This window comes from Emydura macquarii, unplaced genomic scaffold, assembly GCF_026122565.2.
Source record: "Emydura macquarii macquarii isolate MOO-44397 ecotype Brisbane River unplaced genomic scaffold, CSIRO-AGI_Emac_v2 contig_554, whole genome shotgun sequence".
NCBI classification, from domain to species: domain Eukaryota; kingdom Metazoa; phylum Chordata; order Testudines; family Chelidae; genus Emydura; species Emydura macquarii.
Window position 1 is genome coordinate 16,594,779 of NW_027130691.1, and position 25,703 is coordinate 16,620,481.

At 39.3% G+C, this 25,703-nt stretch overlaps 2 protein-coding genes across 6 annotated transcripts in view; one reads left to right on the plus strand and one right to left on the minus strand.

The window, feature by feature from the left end:
* PI4KA (phosphatidylinositol 4-kinase alpha) overlaps positions 1-7,921 on the minus strand; it is an 89,593-nt gene extending 81,672 nt beyond the window's left edge. For both annotated transcript variants that reach the window (XM_067539903.1, XM_067539902.1), the window contains exons 1-3: positions 7,684-7,921; positions 2,760-2,876; positions 1,437-1,530 (exon numbers count right to left, since the gene is read on the minus strand). In XM_067539903.1, coding sequence (XP_067396004.1) covers positions 1,437-1,530; positions 2,760-2,876; positions 7,684-7,815 — 343 coding nt within the window. In that variant the 5' untranslated portion in view covers positions 7,816-7,921. The remainder of the gene's footprint in view (positions 1-1,436; positions 1,531-2,759; positions 2,877-7,683) is intronic.
* Positions 7,922-8,134: 213 nt separating this feature from the next.
* On the plus strand, positions 8,135-23,713 carry SNAP29 (synaptosome associated protein 29). 4 transcript variants are annotated; one of them, XR_010918252.1, is made up of 8 exons: positions 8,135-8,332; positions 9,472-9,865; positions 13,136-13,332; positions 15,785-15,870; positions 17,101-17,205; positions 19,171-19,356; positions 20,051-20,140; positions 20,254-23,713. XR_010918252.1 is itself a non-coding variant. In XM_067539906.1 (7 exons), exons 2-6 carry the CDS (start codon positions 9,614-9,616, stop codon positions 19,326-19,328), a joined length of 798 nt encoding a protein of 265 aa, XP_067396007.1. In that variant the 5' UTR covers positions 8,135-8,332; positions 9,472-9,613; the 3' UTR covers positions 19,329-19,356; positions 20,051-23,713. The 4 variants fall into 4 exon arrangements, 2 of the variants coding, with proteins under 2 accessions (XP_067396007.1, XP_067396006.1); XR_010918251.1 differs by having other exon boundaries at positions 19,171-20,140; XM_067539906.1 differs by having other exon boundaries at positions 20,051-23,713.
* The last annotated feature ends 1,990 nt before the right edge of the window (positions 23,714-25,703 follow it).

Here is a 25,703-nt window from a genome sequence, read left to right on the forward strand (position 1 = left end):
AATTAGTGAAAAACAAGAGAGAAATATATTGCTTTAGAGGGAATAATAAATGTTCCTTGGTTCATCTGTAAGTCATGGCAGAAGACGAAGACTAAAAATAAAGCAGTCATTTGGCATTAACATTCAGACAATGAACAAATTCTTCCCCTCCCCCTCCCCTACACACTGGAAAGAGCCAGCTCATACTGATTCCAAATCTGAAGTCGGGGAATTAATGAAGGATACAATAAAGAAAAAGGGGTAAGTGCAACAGAAGCAGAAATATTTGCTAATTTGGAATAGTCATTGTTGCAACAACCTATAAGGTTAGTATACTTGTCTCAGAAAAGAGAGAGTCTTCACAACATGCAGGAGGAAACATTGTTTTAATAGGCATACGGGTTGCAGGATCAGGTTCTAGAAGAGGACTGACATAGGCTGCAAGGCAGGATATGCTGAAGAGTAACAACTGCCACAGTATATACTGTTACTAGTGCCAATAATGTACTGGAGTGCAGACAAGACAATAGCATCACTGGAATCTCTTGGACCAAAAAAGCAAAAGATGTTTGAGTAAATGCAACTTTCAGGTGGCAAAGATTTTAATAGGGAGTCCCTATCAGTCATTGCTGAAACTAAGCTTGAAACTGAAAAGAACCTGAGTAACTCATTCTAAGAGGATTTAAACAGTGAAGGCTGGACATTCTAAGCAGGAGAGAAAAGTACAAAAACAAAAACAAAACCAGCTGATGTCAGAAAGTTGAAAACTACAAAGTTCAGAGTTTCTCGCCGGTAGGAAAGTGAGATTTGAAAGGAGAGCCAAGTGCCCTATGAAAAGCTAACAGACAGGTGGGGTTAACCTTCCCTGTAAAAGGGAAAAATAGGAGTTTCCAGTTTCTATAGCCCTGTCAGTAAAAAGGGAAAATTCTAAGCACATCAAGCATAATTTAATAAAAACAACAACAACTGCATGCACTCTAATAAAGAGCTTTTCAGAATTCCAAAGTAGTTTTACAAACATTAGCAAACTAAACCTCACATACTCCTGTTAAGAAGCATTCTTACACCCATTTTGAAGATAGGTAAATTAAGGCTCAAGAAGTTAAGCGTTTTACCTGAGTTTGAACAAAGCAGTGGCAAAGCTGGGAATAGCACCCAAGAATCTTAACCTTTACTCTCCAGCTCTAGCCATTATACTGTCCCCTAACAACTTAGCCCTGAAGATGTGACTGATATTGAATTATTTGGACATCAGGAAAGGTGAGAGTTATTCAACTTCCTTTCTGGCCTCTCAAGAAGAATTAATTTTACTGCTGTATCTTTCCAGTGCAGGCAGTTATGTCAACAGCTAAGAGCACAAGGGACTCGATCACTTCCTCTTGCACTCAGTCTGGAATTATCCAATTTAGTTCTATTTCCCTGGCACATACTCTGAAGAATAACAAATTTAAAACCACCTCTGCCTTTCCGTGCAGTGCTTTCTTCTATCCATTGTACTTTGGGAAGACCCCTCAGAAGCCGGAGAAGGTAAGGAACCACACTATCTTTGTGCTGAAAGGGAAAACATTTGTTTGAAATAGAGGATAAAAAAAATGAATAACAATTTCAATATACATTAGTCATGCAGAGGAAGGGTATAGTGACTATATACAGAACTCAAGTCATCTAATGATTATTACAGGCTGCCTAAATATTGCGTAGGAGATTTAATTCACATAAGGTTAATCACCTAATTAGCCTAATGCTACAGATAAAATTGTTCCATTCTACCAATTGCTAAATGAGAAAGAATATGGTTGGTCTATCATGCAATTTGGGGCTGATTATGTGTCTTGGTCTTTTGTATCTAATACGTTGGTTTGAGTCTAACAAGAAGCAGAAAATCATTTTGCTAGATTGCTAAAACAGGATTGGAAACTACCAAATTCTAATCCCAGCCCTGCCTCTGACTCACTTCATAGCTTTGGGCAAATCACTTAATCTCTCAGTATAGGACCTCAGTTTCCTAATGTATAAATTGGGGATAGTACTAACTTCCCTCACAGGCATTGATTGATTAATGCTTGTTCAATGCTTTGAATAAGTAAAGCATCATATAAATGCCAAGTTCCATTAATAAGTGATATGGTTTGCCCGGTCCTTAGTAAAGAGTTTACGTCACGAAACTAAAAACAATAAAACCCAGCAAAGCAGCTAATATTGCATTCATCTATATCAACTGAAAGGGAGGCTAAAACAGAAGTGCCTTATGGCCTGATCTAAAAATCTACTGAAGTCAATGAAAAGATTCACACTGAGTTCAACTGATTTTGGATCAGGCACTTAATGCATCACAACTCCCTCCTTCTAGAGATGATACCACCTTTAGGTCAGGCCAAAGCTTTTGCTTCACCTCATAGAAACATCATGGCTGCCTGTCCCATAGAGGGTAGGCGTTTAAGATGAATGTTAATGAACAAACATATATATGTTCATCCTAATCCTTCCCATGCATAAAAAAGAAATTATGGGCCTGATTTTCAGATTCGGGTATATATTCAAATAGAAGTGTGTGTGAAAATGTAAGCAAGCAATTTCACATACATTTTTGTGCAAACCCTTCTGAATATCAGGTCCAATACGCCTAGATAGAGGCTTTGTTCACTTTCATATTTTGTCATCTCTTAGTTCAAGCAAGGAACTGCCTACATACTACATTTCATTCACCAAGCAACCACATTTAAAGAGTTATTCAAAAGTATTTCAGCTAAAGATAGTTAAAATGAGGGAGAAAGCTGCACCTGAAGGTCAGACTCAATGAGAAAAATTCCCAAAGCAATCACAGCATCTCTGCGGCGCTCATCTAGCTGAAAAATCCCATGGAAATCCACTGGGCACATACATAGCAGCTTCTGTACCTGCAGAAAGAAAAAAAAAATTAAAAAATAGAAAGTTACAACACAGCACTGGGGAACACATAATGCACACGTTAAAACTGTGGCTGCCAATACTCACAAGTGACCCTATTGCTATGTCTACACTATGAGTTTGTGGTGTGATTCTCCTGCTCATGTACACACTCATGCTAGTTCAATGAGACAGCATAGTTGCAGTAGTATGGGCAACGACATACTGGCTGAGCCATGCCAAGTACGAACCCACCTGAAATTGTCTCCACTGCCCATGCTACCATACCTACGCTACTATTAATATTACTGCTAGCTTTCATTGAGCTACTGTGAGTATGTGTACACAAGCTCAGGAATGACACCTCTATCTTGTAATGTAGACATAGCCTAAGAAAACCAAATTAAAAGCTTTGGCTTTTCATTCACAAAAATTTGAGAGACCTAAAAGATCATTGTGCCAGTTTCCTGACAAAGCAGGATTTTTCCATATAATACATTCTCTAGTCTTTTAAACGTATCAGTCAATGAGGCTTTCACAATTTCCTCTGGGTAGCCCCCAGTGTCATTGCTAATGTTTTTCAGTGCAGAACAATGAGCTTACTCCATCGTGTCAATTCAAAAAGGAAATCATCCGTCCTCCATCTGAAACTCACACCAGTATTTCCATTTTGCAAGTTACAGTCAAATGTCCACACCAAACATCCTCTATTATTCAGTCTTTTAATGAAAATAATGAGGTCCCAGTGGAAGTGAAGAATGATGTTTAGTAAGAAAGGAAAGAATGGTTGTCAACTGTCCACTTTTATACTTAGGGTAAATTAACAAATTTCTTCTACAACTGTACAGTCTTTACGTCTCCAGGAAGTCTTTCTGGATATCTTGAAACTTTGCATAAACATCATGTAAGACAGGGCCCGATCCTGTATTCCTTGTGCACTGAAAACTCCCTTCCACTGAATTCATTGGGTTTCTGGATGTGCAATAGGGATATATATCATTGTATTTGCTTATCTCCCTTGAATACAGATAACTTTTCTTAATCATGGGTGGAAGTGGATGTTGTCATTGCTACACCAGTGGTTTCTTCATACACAGTATTGCTAAAGCAAGCAGTATTGCTAGCCGGGTCTGACAAATTGTTCAACCCCTTGTAATCATGTAACAGAATAAGTTGCCAGAGTGAAGTATTATTTTACCATTACCTTGCCTACTACTGTAGTACCTGCTTCCATATCTGCTGAATAAGTATCCACAGAATATATCTCACAGATGTCTGCTTTATATACCAAAAACAGATATTATAAAATTATTTAAAAGGAGAAACATGTAAAGATAGGTCATCAAAATGGCCTGATTTTCAAAGGTGTTGAGCACCCAGAGATCCCATTGATGTCAACAGACGCTATCAATAAGGGGTGCTCAATACCTTTGACTATCAGGTCACTTCTTATTTAAGGACCTAACTTTAGGCAGTCAGATTTAAAAAAATGTTGACCAAGTATATTTACATCCAAAAAGGAGTCTTTTCTACTGTAAAATCAAAAAGGAAGTTATTTTTATGAACTATTACATAATAATGCTCAGTATGTCTTAATGGATAAGTGTTATTTCATTTGCTATAGAAATTTTCAAATCACTGTATTTCATGGTTCTCTCATCCAAACGTCTCTAATACTGAACAGTTCTGAAAAAGGTTCTCAAACAGTATCCATTCCTTTATATCACAGAAGTACAAAAGCAGTGTCCCCCAAGAATCTGCCCTGCAACATATTCATAAACGATCTGGAAAAGGGGAGTGAACAGTGAAGTGGCAAAATTTGCGGACCATACAAAATTACTCAAGATAGCTAAATCCAAAGCAGACTCCAAAGACTTACAAAGAGATCTCACAAAACTGGCTGATTTGGGTGACAAAATGGCAGATGAAATTCAGTCTTAACAAGTGCAAAGTAATGCAAACTAGAAAACATAATCCAAATTATAAATATAAAATGATGGGGTCTAAATTAACTGTTACCAATCAAGAAAGATCTTGGCATCATTGATAGTTCTCTGATAACATCTGCTCAAAGTGCAGTGGCAGTGAAAAAAGCTTTCTCCACACCATTCGTGATTTTATAGAACTCTGTCACATTGTGTGATGGTTAAGGTTGAGCATGGCTTACTGTTAAAATATTTTATCATAGCCACACAAACAACACTGTTCTGACTGATGTTCTTAAAAGGATACCTTAGGATGTTAAATGAAATGAAAAAAATTCAGTTTGTTATTTTTATGCTCTTTGTTTACTTCCTGCATTTCCCACAATTTAAGGATAACAGAAAATAAATTAGTTTCACTTTTGTTTGCATTGAATTTCACTTTCAGGTTCTTTAGTTGCTACAATGTTCTTGTTTTAAGCACTTTGGAGAAATATTTTTACAAATTTTTTATTCTGGGTCAAAATTGAAGGAGACATTGTCTGGTAAGCACCATCAGTGTGTTTGGTGCTGTAAAGAAAACTGGAGGGCTTGGAATTTACCTCACTGAGCTTACAGTGTAACAGCCTGTCCCTACAAACAGTTAATACCAGGCATATTGCTTAATACTGAGCAGTTTATTAAATAAGAAGTAAGCACTCACATTAGTAAGCGCTGTGGTTTGTTACTCTGCACAGAACTATATTTTGCATGGAACTATATTATATTCTGAGATTTCTGATTTCTCTTAGCCTTCATAGTCTTTGATGAGGCATAGTTTCTGAATATGCACTTCAGAAGGCAATTATTGTAGAGAAAATAGGCATAAACTTAAATTTTGTTATATTAACAAAGTGCCTGCATTTTACTCACACCATTATTTCCATTTTGCGAGTTACAGTCAAATGTCCACACCAAAGTCAGTCTTTTAATGAAAATAATCAGATCCCAGAGGAAGTGAAGAATGATGTTTAGTAAGAAAGGAAAGAATGGTTGTCAACTGTCCACTTTTATATTTGTGGAAGAAATTTGTTAATTTAACCTAACTGCATTTTAAATAAGTGTTGTTGGGTTTTTTTAAGATGTTATGCATTATATCTTCTGACTGCCACCTGAGAGTGTTATGCATTGTAAGAACATAAGAATGGCTATACTGGGTCAGGCCAATGGTCCATCTAGCCCAGTATCCTAGCGAATGCCAGATTCTTCAGAGGGAATTAACAGAACAGGGCAATTCTCCAGTGATCCATCCCATCGTCCAGTCCCAATTTCTGGCAGTCAGAGGTTTAGGGACACTCAAAGCATGGGGTTGCATCCCTATCTTGTCTAACAGCCATTAATGGACATATCCTCCATGAATTTACCTAATTCTGGGAACCTTAACCATACAGAGTTGCCACTGATTCTGCAAACATATCCCTATCTCCTAACTATAGTAACTGGCAGTACACTATGAATAATATTCTTGCTTCATATAAAATAGTACAAACAGTAAAAAACAAAATTTAGTTATTTTATTTTAATAATCTCAGGTAGTTTTTAACACAACAAATGTATTTACTTATAATTTTTAACCTGACAGCATCCCTTAAAATCAAATAACTCCTAATCCAGGTTCCCTTAAAGTACTCTGGATACCAGTGAATCTGTAATCAGAGGACTTTATTTTAGTTGTCTACCGCATCAGAGATAGACTTCTTGGTGATCCACCAAACAAAATTAATGCTAAGAATGTACAAAAAAATTGCCTAGGGACAACTCATATACTATTGTTTACATTAGTGCAGGATTTTCATTTAGGAAAATTCAACTACCCATTAATTTATGGGTTAGTTCAAATAGTTTTATGTGCAGTAATAATATAGTAAATTATATCTTTTCATTTTATCATTGTTATGTACTTTGAAACAAAAAGAGCTCTCACAAGCCAACTGTTCTTCACGAGCATTAAACATCTCTGTCAAGGAGTTACTCCAGGCCTAACATTCACATATTTAAGCTTTGCTCTCATAGGCTTGCCTTCACTAGACATTTTCAAACTGACTGCCAATTAACACAAAGTAAGAAGCCTAGCACAGACATACTTATAGACCTAGACAAAACTGATGCTTCACATGTAGCATGCCCTACTCAGCATCCTTGTGAGACTTCCTATTTCTGGTGCAACCGTGCTAAAACCTGCTGCAATAGCACACTTGCCATCAATCTAGCCTTACACATTCCTAGTTCCACTACACACTGATATTATGCACTAAACTATGAGTATTACTTTAATTTAACATGACAGGGAAAAATAACTTGATTTCTTATACACACCATTAAAACAGACCTAATTATTGTTCTGCTAACTCCCCCTAAAAACTAGGTTCCTTAAGTACCTCGGAAATACTTTCTCTCAGCAGATTGGGAGGACAAGTCCTTTTCAAAAGCAAAACCACCGGAATATTTTGAAAATCTACCTGAACATTTATGAACGTTCATACCCAGAAACTCATTGCTGTCAAACTCTTAGCTTTGGTTCTCTATAGATGAGCCACGCAAGTACCATGCACAGATCCAGCCCCCACACATATACATCCTGACACACACACTCCACGTTCGTGACACACTCCATCCCCAGGCGTGACACCCTTCTCTCCACGGGACACACACACACACACACACACACACACACACACACACAGAGTCTCACGTAGCACACATCCCCCACCCTCCACCATGTACGATACATGCAGCACCCCCATGCATGACACCTACCACAGGGCGCGCAGCACCCTCCATGCATGACGCGTGACACCCCCCTACCGCCCCAAGGGGAGCGGGAGGAGCAAAGGGAGGATTCCAACCCCCCCGTTACCTTCTCCAGGGGAGCGGGTCTCTGCACGGCCAGCGAGCGGGACAAGGACAGCACCGTGTTGAAGTAAAAGCCCCGCGAGGAGCCCGAGCCGCTTCCCCTCCTCGCAGTCGCTACAGCCGCCGCCACCGACATGTTACGGCCGAGGGAAAAGGCAGAGCGGGGCGCTGCGTCGTTATTCTCTCCCCGGCCCCGAGCGACTCCCTCACAGGCTGCTCCGTCCTCTCGCGAGAATGTCTCCTTCCCTGCGGGAGCTGGCGGGCTCCAATCAAATAACACCTATGGCAGCGCTTACATCGACTTCACTTCCGGGCCGGATACCCATCCACTCCCGGGCAATGGATTATCCCAATTCTCAAACCACCCCTCTCCCCCCGCCCAAACCGGTGTTAGACATGGATTATCCTAGCCTCGGCCTGAAGGCTGCCAGGGTCGCCTTTCCGGTTTCGAATGGTGTCACGCACGCACACCCCCATCAGCGCGTGATGGTGGTTTCTCCCAGCCGCTTCCCTTGCGCAGGGACCGGGGGGCGGGGGAAGCGAATGGTTTGAGCCAGTAGTCACGGGGTGGCGAAGGAGACCTCGGAGCCCGTCGGGCACAGTTGGGTGGGGAGTCGGCCGGGACGTCGGCGGTCGCAGGCGGGCGGCAGCCGGTGAGTGAGGGCGAGCTGCGGAGCCGGCCCCGCGGCGGGGAGGCGAGGAGGTGAATGATCCTCCGTCACAGAGCCCCCCGGGGGAAGCGGCAGCCTGGCTCCGCGGGGCTGGGGGCGGCGCGCTGCGAGGGGGAGCGCTCGTGGGCGGAGTGTCACTGCGGGGGCCTGGGGACTCCCCCGATGGGCGGCGCGGGGTGGGGGTGGGGTTCCTATATGGGGGAGGGGCCAGGGGCCCACGTACCCCCGGGGTGGTGCTGAGGCGGGGGCGGGCCTTGGCCCCACTGGAGGGGGGTGTGGTCGGTCTGTGCATTCGGAGCGCCCCCTCTGCCCCCACGATTGCAGCGTGTAAACGCCTGTCCTGAGCGCTTCCCGGCGAGTGGACAAGGCTGTCTCTTTAATTTCCCTCGGCTTTCACCCACTGCATGTACTAAGTCGGAGGCGCGTGATCACGCCATGGGCATTGCGTCGGGGGTTTGCGTCCCCACCTGCGGCGCTTGCATCGCTAATCGGAGCAGTGCACCGTGGGTCACTATCCCGCAGTGCCTTTTGGGAAGGTTGTCTTCCTCCCATGTTGCAGTGTGCTACCCCCTTGCCCAAAACAAAGGGGCGAACTTTTTTCATGCCCTTTTTCCAAACCCATCTGTGTCATGCGCATGCCCTTGCTGGGGAAGCTTGGAGCCCACTCAGCTGTCCACTGTCATTGTGAGCATCACAAACACCTCACCACTTATCCTGCAGTATTTTCAAGGCGGAGACAGGAGCCACTGCACTCAAAGTTGTGATGTTACTGAAGCCACCCTGCTCCAAACCATAGAATGAAACAATTCACATTTGCTATAGGCTGTCACACACCATGTTTAGTTGGTGGAGCACTGGTTCTGCTCCTGGGAAACAAGCACAGACTAGTGGGTCACATCATTATGAAGGCATGGGAAGATGAGCAATGGTGGCAGAGCTTTCGTATGCGAAAGGCCACTTTCATTGAACTTCGCACAGAGCTGTCCCCAGCCCTGAAGCACATGAATACCTCTTACGTACTTTCTGTGGCTCGTGACAATTTATATTTTTATATCTCAATGAACAATTGTTCTTAACTCAGTGTTATAGAAGGTAAATAAAAAAACCTGTTTCCTTTACAGGTAATGATCTTTCATCCTGTTGAGGTTGAATCCCTCTGAAATTAAGCAATTGCTGTAGTCTGGAGGAATCCCAGTGTGACTCTAACCTCACTTACTAGCTTCACTCGTAATATATTAAAGGGAGAAAACAGGACCTGGCATTATGTCATCTTACACAAAAAACTATAATCCATTTGATGATGATGATGATGATGAAGGTTTAAAGCCAACCAAGTGGAATGATGGAGATGACATCTTTGATGACCCTACTGAAAGACAACATAGAGAGACTACAAATAAACAGAGGTATCTTCAGCAGGAAGTTCTAAGGCGGACTAAAGCCACAGAGGACAGCACTAATAGATCTCTTTCCCTCATTTATGAATCTGAGCAAATTGGAGTAGCTACATCAGAGGTAAGTTCTTAATTACAGCATTATTGATTTTTATACCTGTTATAATCAAAACTTTACATAAGTGCCCTTCTGATTTATTTAGTCACATATTAGACTGAACCAACAATATTAACTCTAAACATAAAGAGATCAGTGCTAAGGCCTAGATCTTGTAAACATTTAAGCATGTATGTAACTTTATGCAGTCAAGTAGCATGGGGCTAAATGAGTACAGGATCAGGGCACAAGTTTGATTGAGGCCACTTAGTGTGAAAAAATAGTCAGTTTTTAACTAACCATACCAAAAAAGTCCTTATTGGCCTATGGGTCTTATTAAATGTCTAAGTAGTCACAAAAATCAAAAACACCTGGAACCAGGAAAAAATCTAGTTCAATACTTTAAAAAGCCCTAACTAAAAGTGCCTGCCAATATTTTGCCTCCTGTCATGGTGAACAGCTATATAAACTGTTTTTAAGGGATATTTAAAATGAAAGCTTTATAGGTTTTTTTATCAGACACTGCTATTAGTTTCTCTTAGTAATCTGTAGAAACTGTTCATTGTTGCAAGGGATGAGAGTTGATAGTGTTTTTGAAAAAAAAAAAAAATCCAAGTTGTAGCTGCCTTGGCTTCTTTAAAGTCTTGAGGAAAGTATGCCTGAGTTCTTACAATAAAGCTTTCCTTTATGGGGTCTTATAAGACTCTGATAATGTCAGTCTGTTGTGTAACTGTATTTTGATTTAAAATGCCAATTAAAATTAGCAAAAACCTAACCTGGTATTTTGTTACCACAATTGTTTAATGAAAACGATTGTTCTACCTGTATAAAGTCTGATAGACCTTGTTTTTCCCTGTTAAATTTTGGCCTCCAGTTAATATAGCGCAGCGTGCTTGGAGTCATCCCTGTTAACCATTTTCTTACTCTGATGCAGATGTTTGAGAATAAGTGATCATATCTATTCCGGGTATCTAGAGTCACTAATTAGGTCTTCTAGGCTGCATCATCTGTTGTGGAAGGATGTTTACTCAGATGATAGTAATTTGTTTGCATATATTATCCTGAGAGAATGCATATCCACAAGTCATATAATTGTTTATAATAATTTGAGTGACTAACTTGATTTAGATAGTGAACTCTTCAATATATACACTTTGGGAGGTAAAAAATATTCTCTAATATTGGAAGGAAAAGTCCAGTCCTGATAACAGAACCATTTGGTCTGTTACTGAAAATCTGAAAGAAATTGGAGATTTGGGATTTTCATTTGGGATTAATGGTAGCATCTGAATGGCACAGAGCTGGTTGCTTTGAGTGGGAAACATAAGGAAAAAAAAGACACTGTGAGACTGTTCATCTAAAATTCGGTAAACCTAGGAGAGAATATAGACAGCAGTTCTGTTTTTCATTAATGCAACTGGAAGCCAGTGGATTCTGGCTGCATATCTTTAAGCCATTGAAATATCAAACTGCATACCTGTGTGCGTTAGAATTTTAAAACCACATGCTGTGGGAAGCAGTTAATGCAGGAAAGAATCATGTAAGAAAATAACACTATTTCATCTGTTTTCATTAGTGGATCCTTTCCAAAGACCTACTGCAGTCTAATAGTGTGACAATAATACCCCTGTTCAGTGAAAATATCAACCATGAATTGAAATAATTCTAACAGCACTGCTTGCCTCATTACCATAGACTCTGTGTCAGCAATCTGTTTTCAGCTCTGTACTTCTATGGTACAATGTAATATACCTTGGCAAGGGCAGATAAAGGTGTTAGGGCTGATAAAAATGGTGGATATAACAAGGTTCTAGATCTTGTTCACAGCAGAAGTCAGGAAGTTGACATTTCTTAGTGATAAGAACTGAAGAGCTAATGAAGGCTACAGTTGCCTTGAGCTGGAATTGGCAGCTCTTGTTTTGAGTGCCACAGAGATAGACGCCCCAGAAATACTTCTGGGAGAAAGAGGTGCTTTTTTGTTCAAGCATGTCCGTTTTCTGTCTTTTTTGTGTTTTTGCATTTTTTGTTTTCTCTTTTTATTGGCTCTGCTCCTCTTCCTGGTAGCTTTTGTTCATCCTTTTTCACAATTGCTATCACCCTGAAATGTAATTGTCAAGTTCTTGTCACTTTTGCTTGCATGCATCTAATGCTGAAGACAAAATGAAATTGATAAGAAATCTTGTTTCCACTTTTATGCTGAGCTCGTGCTAAGAAATAGGAAGTAGTCCCTTTGGGCGCTGAGCCAGAGGGCTTAGCGAGCCATTGTTTCGGATTCCTGATCATACCCTGCTTATAACTGGAGGGTAAAGATTTACAAGCGTTTGTACTACTAGCAAGTATAGTGGTTCAAATCTGGACCATTGCTATTTCTCACTTTCTTCATCCACATTAGGAATTGCTGCATGCATAATCAAATATGAGGCAGCATGGTCTAATGGATATGGCACTGGACTGGGACCTAGGAGACCCCTATTCTGTTCTTGGCTCTGCCAGTGACCTGCTGTGTGACCTTGTTCAAGTCACTTTTCTTCATGCCTCTTTTTCCCTGTCACCCTTTGTGTTATCTCTTAGACTATAAACTCTTCAGGGACTTCGAACAGCACCTTGTGCAGTGGGCCCCAAGCTCAGCTGAGGCCTCTAGGCACCAACATAATAATAAATAACCATTGCTTAAAGGAAGGTTAGAGCCAGGAGAATGATGGATTTAAAAAGTAAGAAAACTTACACCATATTTATTCTTGAATCTTGTGCAAATCTCCCATTGACATTAATGAAAATTCTGCAGGTAGAATGAGAATAAAATAGCTGCTTAAATCTACATGCAGTTCACAAAAGTTGTGCTATAAAGTAGTTAATGGGCCAGGAAATGGAAATTCTATATACACTTCCATGCATATAATATAAATGAGAGGAAAAAGGATGTGACTACAAAATATTGGAAGTAGCATGTCCTGGAGGGGGGTGAATATAACTTGTCCAGTAGTCTAAATATATGCAAGCAAGGAGGGCTTCAGTCTAATGGCTTCCTGTTTCCTTCTAGCTGGCTCTCCTAAGTATGACCAATATCTTAAAGCGGAGACACTTTAAGTACATGTAGGATAAACAAAGAGGAGCTCTTATATGCTAAGGAGATGTATAGTAATTCTGTCTAATTATCCATAAAACACAGCCCACTACAGACTGAAAAGGGGAAATGCTTCTCTTGAAATTTCATTCCTAAATGTTAAAACCATTGACACCACAATCTACCCCTGGACTTGATTAACTTCTGTTTTTCTGTTAATTTCCCTTCAGGAACTTGTACGTCAGGGTGAGGCACTGAAGCGCACTGAACGAATGGTGGATAAAATGGAACACGATTTAAAAACTAGTCAGAGACACATAAATAGCATTAAAAGTGTTTTTGGTGGTTTTGTAAATTACTTTAAATCCAAACCTCCAGAGACCAAGCCTGAGCAGAATGGAGCCCCTGAGTACCAAGCAAACAATAGGTGAGTAAAATGAGAATGTGAAGAGTGGTAGTGGCAGGGCGACCTGCCTCTTAGCAGAGAAGTCTTGCAAACTGATTCCGTGCACAGCAGGATGTAGACAAAAAGAAACACTACTCCACCATGCCACCCTACAAGTGGAATAGCTTTCTTCAGATGATTGCCACTATCCCCTTCTCTATGCAGATCTCTTTTTAAAACCGACTTCTTCTTGCACAGTTTAGAAGTCAACACATTTTAGTTTAAGTAACGTAACCTCCATTCTCCTTTATTCCATGCTGTGTGCTAGCCTCACTGAGTAATGGTCATCTTGTTGACTTTTACTCTGTTGTGCCGGGTCTGAAATTGAACCCCAATTCTGCACTTGCGGGACAAGAGTCAGCACAGGGTAGATCGCAGGGTTGAGGCTTTAGTTTCTAAGCTCCTCAGATCATGGACCAAGTATTTCATCTGTATTGTGATCCCCTAGGATACGCTTAGGCACTCTATATTAATAAATATCAACTATTATCTGCCTCTGGAATTTGGATCAAACTGACATGCATTTTTGCCTACTAAATATGAAATGTCTTTGACCATTTAAGTATCACTCAGTCAAATATTACAAAAACTGTTTACAAAATAACTTGTTGATTATATGTTAAACGCAGCTAAATGTTTAATTTTCTAATTTGATTTCAAAATTTGGAAGGACAAAAGAATATTTTTAAGCCTTAGTCATGGAAACCATATTGCTGTGGGTTTGTATTGATGTATGCAGATCTATTTCACAGGGTGATAGAAAGCTGAATATTTAAAGCATTTGAAGACAAAAGTGCTGTCTGTGAGCTAAGTGCTTTTCATGAACTCTAGAGAAAATCAGTATCATCACAGGAGGGTAAGAAAGTATATTAAATATGGGTGATCTAACAGGAAGGCTGAGGGGAGATATGATTTGCTCTCTCTAAATACATCAGAGGGATAAATACCAGGGAGGGAGAGGAATTATTTAAGTTCAGTGCCAGTGTGGACTCAAGAACAAATGGATATAAACTGGCCATCAGGAAGTTTAGACTTGAAATTAGACGACAGTTTCTTGCTATCAGAGGAGTGAAGTTCTGGAACAGCCTTCCAAGGGGAGCAGTGAGGGCAAAAAACCTAGCTGGCTTCAAGACTGAGCTTGTTAAGTTTATGGAGGGGACGGTATGATGGGACAGCCTAATTTGGCAATTAACTGATCTTTGACTACTAGCAGTAAATATGCCCAATGGCCCACAAAGGGATGTTAGATGGGATGGGTTCTGAGTTACTACAGAGAATTCTTTCTGCATGTCTGGCTGGTGAGTCTTGCCCATATGCTCAGGGTTTAGCTGATGGCTATATTTGGGGTCTGGATGGTATTCCCCCCAGGGCAGATTGGCAGAGGACCTGGGTTTTTTTCTCTTTCCTCTGCTGTATGGGGCACAGGTCACTTGCTGGTGGATTCTCTGTACCTTGAAGTCTTTAAACCATAATTTGGGGACTTCAGTAACTGTCATAGGTTAGGGAACTATTACAGGAATGGATGGGTCAGGTTCTGTGGCCTGCGTTGGGCAGGAGGTCAGATTAGATTAGATTATCTTAATGGTCCCGTCTGACCTTAAAGTCTGAGTCTAACTGAACAATTTTTGTTTTAGTTATAGAATTTGCCTTTCAATAGTACAGAAATGTTCCAATTTTCCTATGACTTGTAATGAGAAAGGAGGTTCTTTCAACTGTATGTTGTAAATTAGCAAGATGGTGACTCCCTATTCTGATACTTTTGCTTAAAAAAAATTTTTTTTTAATTGTTCACTTTTTTTGTATTTTGTGGTAAAAATAATTTCCTCTTATTTAAAAAATTATTTTACTATGTAGAGGTTTGTAGCTGTACAGTCTTATAAATCTGCATACCTGCTTCCAAAAAATTATTAGAAAATCCAGAGCCCTGCCATATTTAAACACCCTGGAAAAACTCCCACTTGAATATCATGTGGTGTTGTGATTTCTCTTTCCCATTTACTAATAACTCTGAATAAAAACAAATAAGTTAAGCTAACTGACTTCTTAGAGCAAAACCATGTGACATTCACCTTCAATGCTGAAATAGGTGAATATCACAGCAGCATTGCATGTAGTTGTTTCTGAGGTGAGGGCAGGTGAGTGTAGGGTGTTTGCCTATATGTCTTGGCAAGTGCCTCTGCTGGTAAAGTCTGAAGGCTTGATTCTGTTCCCATTGAACTTTGTGGGAATTTTGCTAATGACTTCGGTGGGTGCATGATTTAGCCCTGTAAGATTAAAAACGAATGCCAATAAGTCTCTGTAAAACAAGGGGGACTAGTTCTAAGCAAGAAAGAGTTTATTCTTGAAGGAATTTGTGGCCTAATCCTGTTCAACAGGTACAGATTTGTACCAATGGGCACCAAGAATATTACTACTTTATTTTTTGTGTCACCAGATTAAAAGAAGCCATGGTCATTAGTAAAGAACAGGAGCCAAAATACCAGGAGAGTCATCCAAATTTAAGGAAGCTGCATAATTCAGGTTTGTTAATTTATTTGATGTTACTCATCACTTTGGGTGTAGTTTACATAATTTAGATCTGTGTCTATTTAGCCTTCCCAGTAAGAAGTTTCCATCACACACAGACACTAACAATAAAGAGCTTGCAAGACTCAGCACCTTTAGGCTGCATCTACATGAGGAAGAAAGCAGTGTACAAGAGCCTACCTCATGTGTTCAAGTATAGCCATACCCTGTGTCTGTCAAATGGTTAAAAAATGGTCCAGAAGGAGCATATCTGAACTATGTATTACCACAGCTTTCGGACATAGCTTATCAGTACAGATGTAGCTTATCAGTACAGATGTAGCTAATCCTCATCCAGGGGACAAATGTTTTATTTGTACAAAGCAGCATGTAGGCTTTTGTTCTGTCCCTTGCTCTTATATTAATCAGACTTCAGCTAATGTTGTCTGAATGGTCATGGTGTGCTTTAAGTAGGGGCCCACTTCATAACTAGTTTTCCATTTATATTTGGGGTTAGTAAATACTGAAGTCTTTAAAATTGTAATCTATAAATAAAGAAACACTGTGCACCTTACTGATCTAGTACACACTGAAAACTTAACAATTGAGTATAACTGTGAACTTGGTATTTTGCATTTAAATGGTTAATGTCACCACTTAGCATTGACCCTGTAAAATATGGGGTGCGGAAATTACACTTCTGGTGCTACATTGTTTGTCTGCCAACAGATGAGAGAGCTTCACTCTGAAGATAGCAAAGCATTAATTGAGAGCAGGAAGGCTAGAAACCTTTCAATTAATTAAAAAACAAAAAAATTGGGGTTTCTTGTGCTAAACATCTAAATAGATCTCTATTGACAACATATGAAAGCTGACCACTAGAGGGCACAAGCAGCTGCCTTGTGACTTACCCTTAAGGGGCACTGTTCGGCTTTGGTGGCTTTGGCCGAGTGTTTTTCCCATCTAAGTAGCAGAACTACAGAAAGCAACACAGGACTTTGTTACTACTTCAGTTTACAACCAGGAAATCCACTTGCGAACATGGGTCTCTGCATATCGTAAAGCCAGACCTACTGATAGTGATGTTGGCTTGAATCTACTAGGTCTCACTAACAGAGGTCAGATGACCGAAAGCCAGCTGTCAGTCAGCTAGAGTAATTCTTAACAGTTCTGCTAGTACTGAAACATTCCTTCTAGTTTTGTTTGTTCTTAATGAAGTCTAGAAATGTCTTATGTTGTTAACAGACTATGATTTCAGTGGAACCAATTCAGATTCTTCTGTCCAACCTGATGTTTATCCAAAGAATCAACATCTCCGAGCTTACCACCAGAAAATTGACAGCAACTTAGGTGAGTTAGAAATTGAAGCTATCTGACTTAATGTCCATACCTTGCTATTTAAAGCCTGAGAGGATTCAGAGCAGTCTATTCCCAGCCAGCTGTGTCCTCAAAACTTTACATTTAGTTCACACACAGACCTTTGACCATAAAAGATCTTCTGTCTATGCAGTCTCTATTTCAAAAGGTTCTGCCTGGTGGATCTGCTTCAGGTCATTCTTCATCATTAAACCCCATCATCTTTTGCACATGCTATGAATTTAGTAGTCCACTTCTTGTCCAAAATGGACTTTGACCAGATGGCAGAGTGTGGAGGGACAGCTGACATGAGCAGCCCACACAGGTTAGAAATGCTTTTCACATAAAACCAGCTATAGATTGAAACTGGCTACGATTTTTGCAGTAATAGTTTCCATACAGATTTATAACATCTGCAAGGGTGTATCGCTGCTGGGGTCTCAATATTTTCTGTTCTCTGTGCTCCTATGGCTTTTATTTCAATATTAGATTTCACTAAGACAAAAACAATTATTCAAAAATGTTTGGTTAGTGAACTGCTGAACAATTTTTTAAAAGAAAGCCACACCACAGTCATCCCAAAACTTTTTAACCTGATACCAATTGCCACTTTACATAATTTAAGTGTCTCGCCTTTGAATACATCAAAATAATATCTGATTGTATGATTAACCAATTGCTATGCAGACATTCCTGTGCAGCATCCTTTCAAATGAATGGAATAGCACGCTCAAGCAGGATCATCCAGCTATTCTGAAAAAGCACATTAGCTAGGTATTACTGATCAGAATATCAGTAAAGAAATACGGACCCATGTTAGAATTTAAATAACAAAAATATGATTGCCATAGTCTTCTGTGATGTGGAATGTACCATTTATTTTGCATAGTATGTTTGAGTTTATATGAATGACAGTTAAACCTCAGTAGGTCAGTAGTGCATCAGTTTGGATTCTGAAGCCTTCATCCACAAATGCTTAAAACTTTATATTTAATTAGCTTAAAATTCTGGAGAAAACAAAAAATCGGAAGACATGAAATCCTTAATGTGCGGAAATCCTTAATGTGCATATATTAGTACCTCTCAAGACAGTACAGTTGTAGTCTGTTTTATTCGGTATAAAATACCTCTGCTTCAGCACGTAGTTGTCTGCTCTGTCTGATATGGAAAGAGTGATATGGAAGAAAACAAATGCATGAAGATCAGGATGCTGAGCCGCAAGCGTTAGGATAGATATAACAACTGTTCTACTCTCACCCCAACCCTAAACTTGTTAATTTCCAAAACATTTCACAGCCAATTGTGCAATCAGTTTATTTCTGCAATTAAGTTCTTCAAAGAACCCATTCTAGGAAATGGGAACAAATAAACCTGTTCATCCACATTAAACACACTTGTACCTCCTGGAAGGAAATACTCTAAAAATCCATGTACAGAAAGTGGGGTTTTTGCAAGGGTTGGGGATTTATAGAGTTAATCATTTTTTATGGCTATATATTTTGATCTTTCTTGACAATAAATATCAATTTAAAGAACAAACTATGTTGACATACTGCTCATGTCAGGATATCATATGTACTAAGGCAAGAAAAAGAAATCTATTTTTAAAGTAAAGGGAGAAAGATAACATGTTGAAATATTTTTTAAACATGACAAATACCTTAGTTAAGAAAGATCAAATTTAGTTTTCACCATTTATGGTGTCTTTTAGTTTACAATACATTCACATTGAGCAACGAAAACAATTAGTCACTTTTCTGGTACTAACACATTACCAGTGTTGCAACATTTGTGTTGCAAATACTGGAAGGGAATAGTTCAACAGTTTTCACTGACATTTTGTTTAATTTAAGATTTTTGGGGGAATGGGTGGAATTTTGGCTGAATCCATTTAAATGGCACCCTATATCTTGTAATTCCTGCTGTGTGAATCTTCATATTTGCTCTCTCCGTTGACAGATGAAATGTCCTCTGGGCTGGGCCGTCTGAAAAACCTGGCTCTTGGTCTGCAGACAGAAATTGATCAGCAGGATGACGTTCTTGACCGGCTAACCAAAAAAGTAGACACGCTGGATGTCAATATTGCAAGCACTGAAAGAAAAGTCCGACAACTTTAAAGACTTCTCCAAAATTCTTTCCTTCAGTGTGAGATCTTCTTGGATATTCATCTTGCTGCATTTTTTTTTTATTTTGGTTTTAAATCTTGGGCAATATCCATTTCTTTCTTTGTCAGTGACTTAGCTATCATTAAAATTGCAGAATCTTGAATGCAACATAAGATCTTAAAACACTTCTTAATGTATACAAAAGTGTACATTGGATGGCACACCTTTCTGCATCTGGCTTGGGGTCCATGCCCTAGCTCATTTGTATTATGATGTGCCATGTGCAGATAGGAATTTTCAGTCTGTGTTTCAATGCCTTTACCCTTAGAACTGTGGCAAAGAAAATAACTAAATTTTGTTGCTGTTTTGCAAGCTAATTCTAATTGTTTAAGAATTTAAAAATAGCTATAGGTAGACATACAGATTACCAGATGTAAAAATAATTCTGAATGATGTCCCCTGGCATTTCTGAGTTTGTTCCTAAAGAATCTCAGAGGTCTCCAAATAACTGGGTTAGTGGTCAAATGTGACATGCAATGATGCTGGTATTAAAACTCTGTTGGTAGTCCTCTGCTTAGGGGGAAATGTCAACTGACCCACCTCAATCTTGTCAAAATTATAGCAAAATACTGATTTTTTTTTTTTTTTTTTTTTTTTTTTTTTTTTTTAAAGGCCGCCAATCCTCTAAACTTTCCTGTATTATAAAGTTACTTGCATCTGTGTTTGCATTTTAGGCCCTGATTCTGCGTGGTCAAAAATCCTCCTTCACTGATGTTGGTGCTTGTCCCTTTTTATGTTTTGCTTTTCACCAGCCTACTCAGTAGGTAACTATTTGAGTTGCAGCATTTCTTAAAAATGGAGATTTGGACTAGCACTTCACAAGCAGCTCATTGGCTAGCTTTTTTAAATTTTAAATTTTTTAAATTTTTTCAAATAGGAAAGGAGGAGCGGAGGAGTTCATACCATAGTCTTATGTGATGACCATTTCTTCCAACCCCATCACCACTGTTGAGAAATTAAACTTTTGTATGTACACCTACATGGTCTCTGGCTTTGCAGTTCTCAGTTCCTACAGATAACAACAAATGTTTTAATTATTTCCAGTTATTGAAATCCAAACTGGCCTTTCCACCTGCTATTTTTTTCCTCTTATACCTTTGTAAATAACACTGAACAAAAATCATTTTAATTCTGCAGCCTCAGGACGGTAACAACAAATGATCATCTGCTTGATTGATGGCTGTTCTAAAGTGAGCTGGTAATATTGTTCAGATCCTACTGGACAAGTGTCCATATCGCAAAATTCACCACCACATTTTACAGTAAGAATCTTGTTGGCAGTCCCAGGAGAGATGCCAGCAAATTAAAACCCTGTTCACTGCAGCTGGTCCCTCCAGATAGTTATGGTACATCAACTGGCACTATGGAGAAGTTTGCATTTATATGCAGTTGCCTGTGCTGCATATTCTGTTGATAAATGGAACACTTTGGTGTCTAGATCTGTTGATTCAGTACCTTTCATGTGCATTAAATTCACACATTTTTACCTTTTTTAAAAAAAGTTGTTCAAACACTTAAAAATTACAACTTCTGACTTGGTGTGAACACACTTCTTCTAGTGCATAAAGGACTTAAAGAGAATTTTCACCCCTCTTAGGCTGTATGGAACATGTAAGAAAGTAAAGCATTAAACCATCTGAACTTTTTTGCTTTTGGGGGCAATGTTACTGGAAAATAACTTCTCTAGGGCCCCTGGTAATTAAATTTCTCAGATTTGAAAACTAGTTTATGCTGCACCTTTCCCTGCTGGTGTCACAAATATCACTTTTCAAAGAAAGTGGCTACCACCAGCAGGAAACCTACCAGTGCTAATTGTAAGAGTGTTCTGCTGTGCATCTTTCACTACCTTTAATTTTCTTTTTTACCTGCCATTTGGAAGTTTGAAGAAGCCTGTTACTACCTACTTATCTTCTGCCCTCGTGTATACATACCATGACTAGTTCTTTCCTTCACTGCCAGGATATTCATGAGTGATTAGCTGTCTCCTTTTAATGTTGACATTTATTTAGGAAGTAACAAATATCATTAACTTGTAAAAAGCTTGAAAGCCTGTGCAGGGAAGGAAGATTGAAACATTTGTCCTACCTACTTTTGATGGCTTATTTAAGTACTCTTCAGAAAAAATAGTGTGAAGGGTGTTTGTTTTCTTGCTGTAGAACTTCCAGAACACAGTGCCGATTGACATAGGCATCTTTCTTTTATGGGTCCGAGCTGCGCATATATAATTATATCCTGAGTTTAAAAATTGTGGAGAATTCCGCGACCAGTTAGTAACACTATAGATTTATTTGAAATTTGCTTTCACATTTGTATGCTTACCCCGCAACTAGATTTTTTTTTCTAAAGCAAGACCTTGGTAATCTAGTGTGCAGGCTGAATAGTTTTCTCCATTGAGTTGTAGCTAATGGAGGAAAAAATGTAGCTGGAAGATCCAGCTATGTGTTTTGTGTATATCAAAAAATTAGAGGAAGATGCATCTTGGATATGAACAATGATGGCAGTGGATTTGTTAGTTTAACAGGGATGCCTTTATGACAATTTAGTTTTAAGAAGAAATAGAAGAATTTATTTCACAAAACAGACAAGACTGTTTTTTTAATAATGTAGTTTTACCAGCCTTACTAAAAGCTGATTGTGTCCTTAGGGGGATCCTGGCTATAAGAAATCTACTATTTCTTTTAGAATACTTTGATCCTTACACATTTCAAACCAGTACGCAGAATTATGTGGGAGTTCTACAAAGGCCTAATTTCTCCTCTCTTTACTGAGCCCCATTCACCCTTGCCAGTTGGTGACATCTGCTGTTATTTCCTCATTGGTTAGGCTTTGCTGCTCTACTAACTTCTATTGTCCTGTTTTAAAGGGTTGCTTTCCACATTAAGGCTCTTTTGTGGGAATGAGAGTTGTGCTTAAGCATAAACCAAAATCTGCTGCAAGCTGAACTCCTTTCCTAGCTTTCATAGAAAATGCTTTACATTGTCTGCTGCTAAAGAACATAAATGTTAACTATGAAGATAGCAATCCTGTATTTTATAGTAGTGATGAAACTCATGCTGACTAAAAACTTTTATTTTACAAAAGAAAATAACTGAAACGCTGACTTTTTTTTTTCTTTGCTGGAAATGTCTGTCTTCCCATGCTGCTAAGGCTTAATTTCTGTAACTAGTCTTTTAGCGCCTTTGTCTAACATACCATATCATCTTTCTGTTGGATGCTATTGAGAAGCTAATCCTCTCATGTCGCCTTAAGCTTTTTGGAAATGATTCTGCAAGTTTACCCTTGAGTGCTGGTTAAACTGACTATTTTGCTTAAGTGTGCCTGTTAGCAGGGTCAGCTCCCTTTCTTTACAGCAGAGCATCACTGGTAATACTATAGACTAAGCAACAGTTGTTGGCTTGAGTGGCAGTTAGTGTGAAACGTCACAATCAAATTGCAAAACCTTCTATCCGGGCATCTTTGTAGAGTAAGACAGGCTCCCTCCTAGGAAGATTTCTCTCTTTAAATGTGGTAGGGGTATTCAAAATTCTGAATAATGGTATCTTTCTGAGCATAGATCTGACAATAAGCAGCCCATTTTAAAAAAATTAAATCTGGCCAGTGGTTTGTTATAAATTGTACCTTTAAAACTGTTCTCGAGCCTTGAACCAAAACTGCACTTAATAACCTAGGGCAGCCAAGTTGTAGGCTCTAAGAGTATCTCGCACTGAGAACTGCACAGGCCGAGCCTGACTGAAATCACTCAGGCTCTGCCTAGGTATAGGGATCTGCCTGCTTGCTACTCAGTGCAGGATTATGGCCAACGACTTTGTTGTGCGTGCCGTACAGAATGTCTAGAGGAAACTCTTGCTGTATTGAGGCTATTGTATTTAGATTGTAAGCAAACAACGCTGTCTCTGAAAATTTAGTTTGTCTAAAATTTTGGATCTTTTTACATTATTGAAATGCATGTAAAATATTTTGCTGCTTAATAACTTTTGTGAAGTGTTCACCTTATGTAAAACTAGGAAATAGAAAACACTTTTACCAGCCTTCAGCCTTAAAAACAAACTGACTTTTGTTGTTCTTGTTATATGGATAATTCCATAGGAAAGAGACTGTTTTTTGGCTTTGAAATTTGTGTGACATCAACATTACATATTTGACTACAGCCCTAGCTTTTCTAATGGTTCTGTAGTTACACACCACACAGATCTAACACTTTTTTTTTTAATAAGCAAAATTGAAGTCTGTCTTTCTTTCTTTACTGAAAGATTAAACTGGATTGTAATTTAGCAATTTAAGATGTCGAATGGAATGTGTATTGAATGGTGAGATGTTCAATAAAGGTGCTTATTGTACATGAAGGATTTCTGCATTTTATTTCCAGATGAAAGTATCAGCAGATGCTGGATATCTTCAAGGTATATTGATTAATTTTTTTCCAATAAAAGGATATTTTTTAACTAAGGATATTTCCATTATAAATTCTGTCCTGTCCACTCCCAAAAGTTGCTACAGTGTGGTGTCATTCTTAGGAACTACAACTCCGGAAGGAGCAAATTATGTAATTTCACCAGTTGTTTCCTGCTGACCGAAGCCACTCAGCACTATATAGAAAAGCTAGGATTTCCAATGAATGGGCCTATTGCGATTGCTGTGCCTAGTTGCAGATGCTTTTGAGGGTGGGGTGAAGGAGTTGAATTTCTACCTGACCGTGATGATGGTCACTTTAGACCCTGAATCTTGGAGTTTGGCACGCTCTCAATTAACATGCATAGCTTTAACTGTTGGTAACAAAATCCAGACTTTGTTTTTTTTGTTTTTTTTGGTTTTTTTAAATCAAAATCCTGCCACAGTGTTTGAGTCTAGCAGTGATTATCACAGGTTGGCTACATTCCTAAAGAGCTGCCCCTTACCTAGGATAATGCAACCAGCAGGGTTGTAGTTTAGGGCATGGTTCTCAGTCTGGTCACACCAGAATTTTCCAAAGTGTCTGTAACCATGGTGATGTTGGTACTTGTACTTGGGGAGAATAATGTGGATTTTGAAAGTCTCTGTATGATAGGGATTTAAATACCTCAGTGCCACAGGAAAGAGTCTTTGAAGGTGTTATCACAAGAAATTCTTGGTAGAAGCCAGTTCTTAGAGGAATCAGATTGGTTCTTAGAATTCAAGTATCTACTACAATTCTTGCTGCCACTTGAGTCCCTCAGCATGAATCTCCTACAAATAGGAGGTGAGAACGCTTCTGTCCTCCCAAATTGCAAAGGGGACAGACAAATCCTAGGGCACAGCAAAGATGTTAGAGAGAAGTTAAACGCTGTGTAGTCTAGTCCCTGGTCTGGCTCTCAGCTCACTGTATTTATGTGCAGACTTAATTCTAGCAATGGTGGAAGAAATCTAACTGGCTTCATGTGAAGATACAGGGTTTTTTGCCTTTAGGGCTGGCCAGATATTTTCTCCCTTTTGTGCACTCTCAAAGTGCGTCCTTGACCACAACCCAATTCATGGCTTTCTTGGGAGCGAGAAAGTGAAGGGGAGATGAATGAGATGATGATGCATTTATGTAGGCAAGAAATGGAATGAGTGTCCTTTTGGAAAAAACAGATACACCAACTTCAGCTGTCAGCCCTTTATCCTTTTCTTCCCAACCCTCTTTTGCATCTCCCTTCCCCCAAAATAAACCTGCAGGAAAGAGGAATTCTGCCGTTTTTCATTTCCTCCAATGTGCCTTTACCCCAGGGAACAAAAGGTTTGTTGAATCTTTTGGGGCTGAAAGAAAGATGGAGTTGGCCCAAAATTAGATGGGTGCTAAACTATAATTAGGAATCTGTCTGTATGTCCCACTAGGGGCAGGGGTTGTCGAAATTCAGTGACTTGGTAGCTCTGCACCAGCTTTAAAGGACCTAGCTGGAAAGCAATCAGGCTGTGACTATATTGAAGACAAAGTGGAGGTCCTTAGCAAGTAACCTCCCATTGCTGTTTATTGTGGGAGAACTGACTTCATTGACAATCCAATTCCATTTTTTTTTCTTGGTTTGAATAACTTTCTTTATTAGTTTACTTGGAAATATGATTTTCCTGTTTATGGTAAATCGGTTCTATCCAAAGATGAGACAAGTACTCTATAAGCAGGTTACATTCTGCCTCCAACAGTGCTTGGTTGGTCTTAGCAGTATATTGGACTTCCTATTGTCTTTCACAGCAATTGGGGCACCAGAAATGTGAAATATGCTACTGAGACACTCTGGGTTTCTTTTTTCCTTCATCACAGCAGGGAAGGGAGAGTAGAGGGGTTGGAATTTATAAACAATGTAACCAAAATGTACATTGTCCCTAGAATGTGCT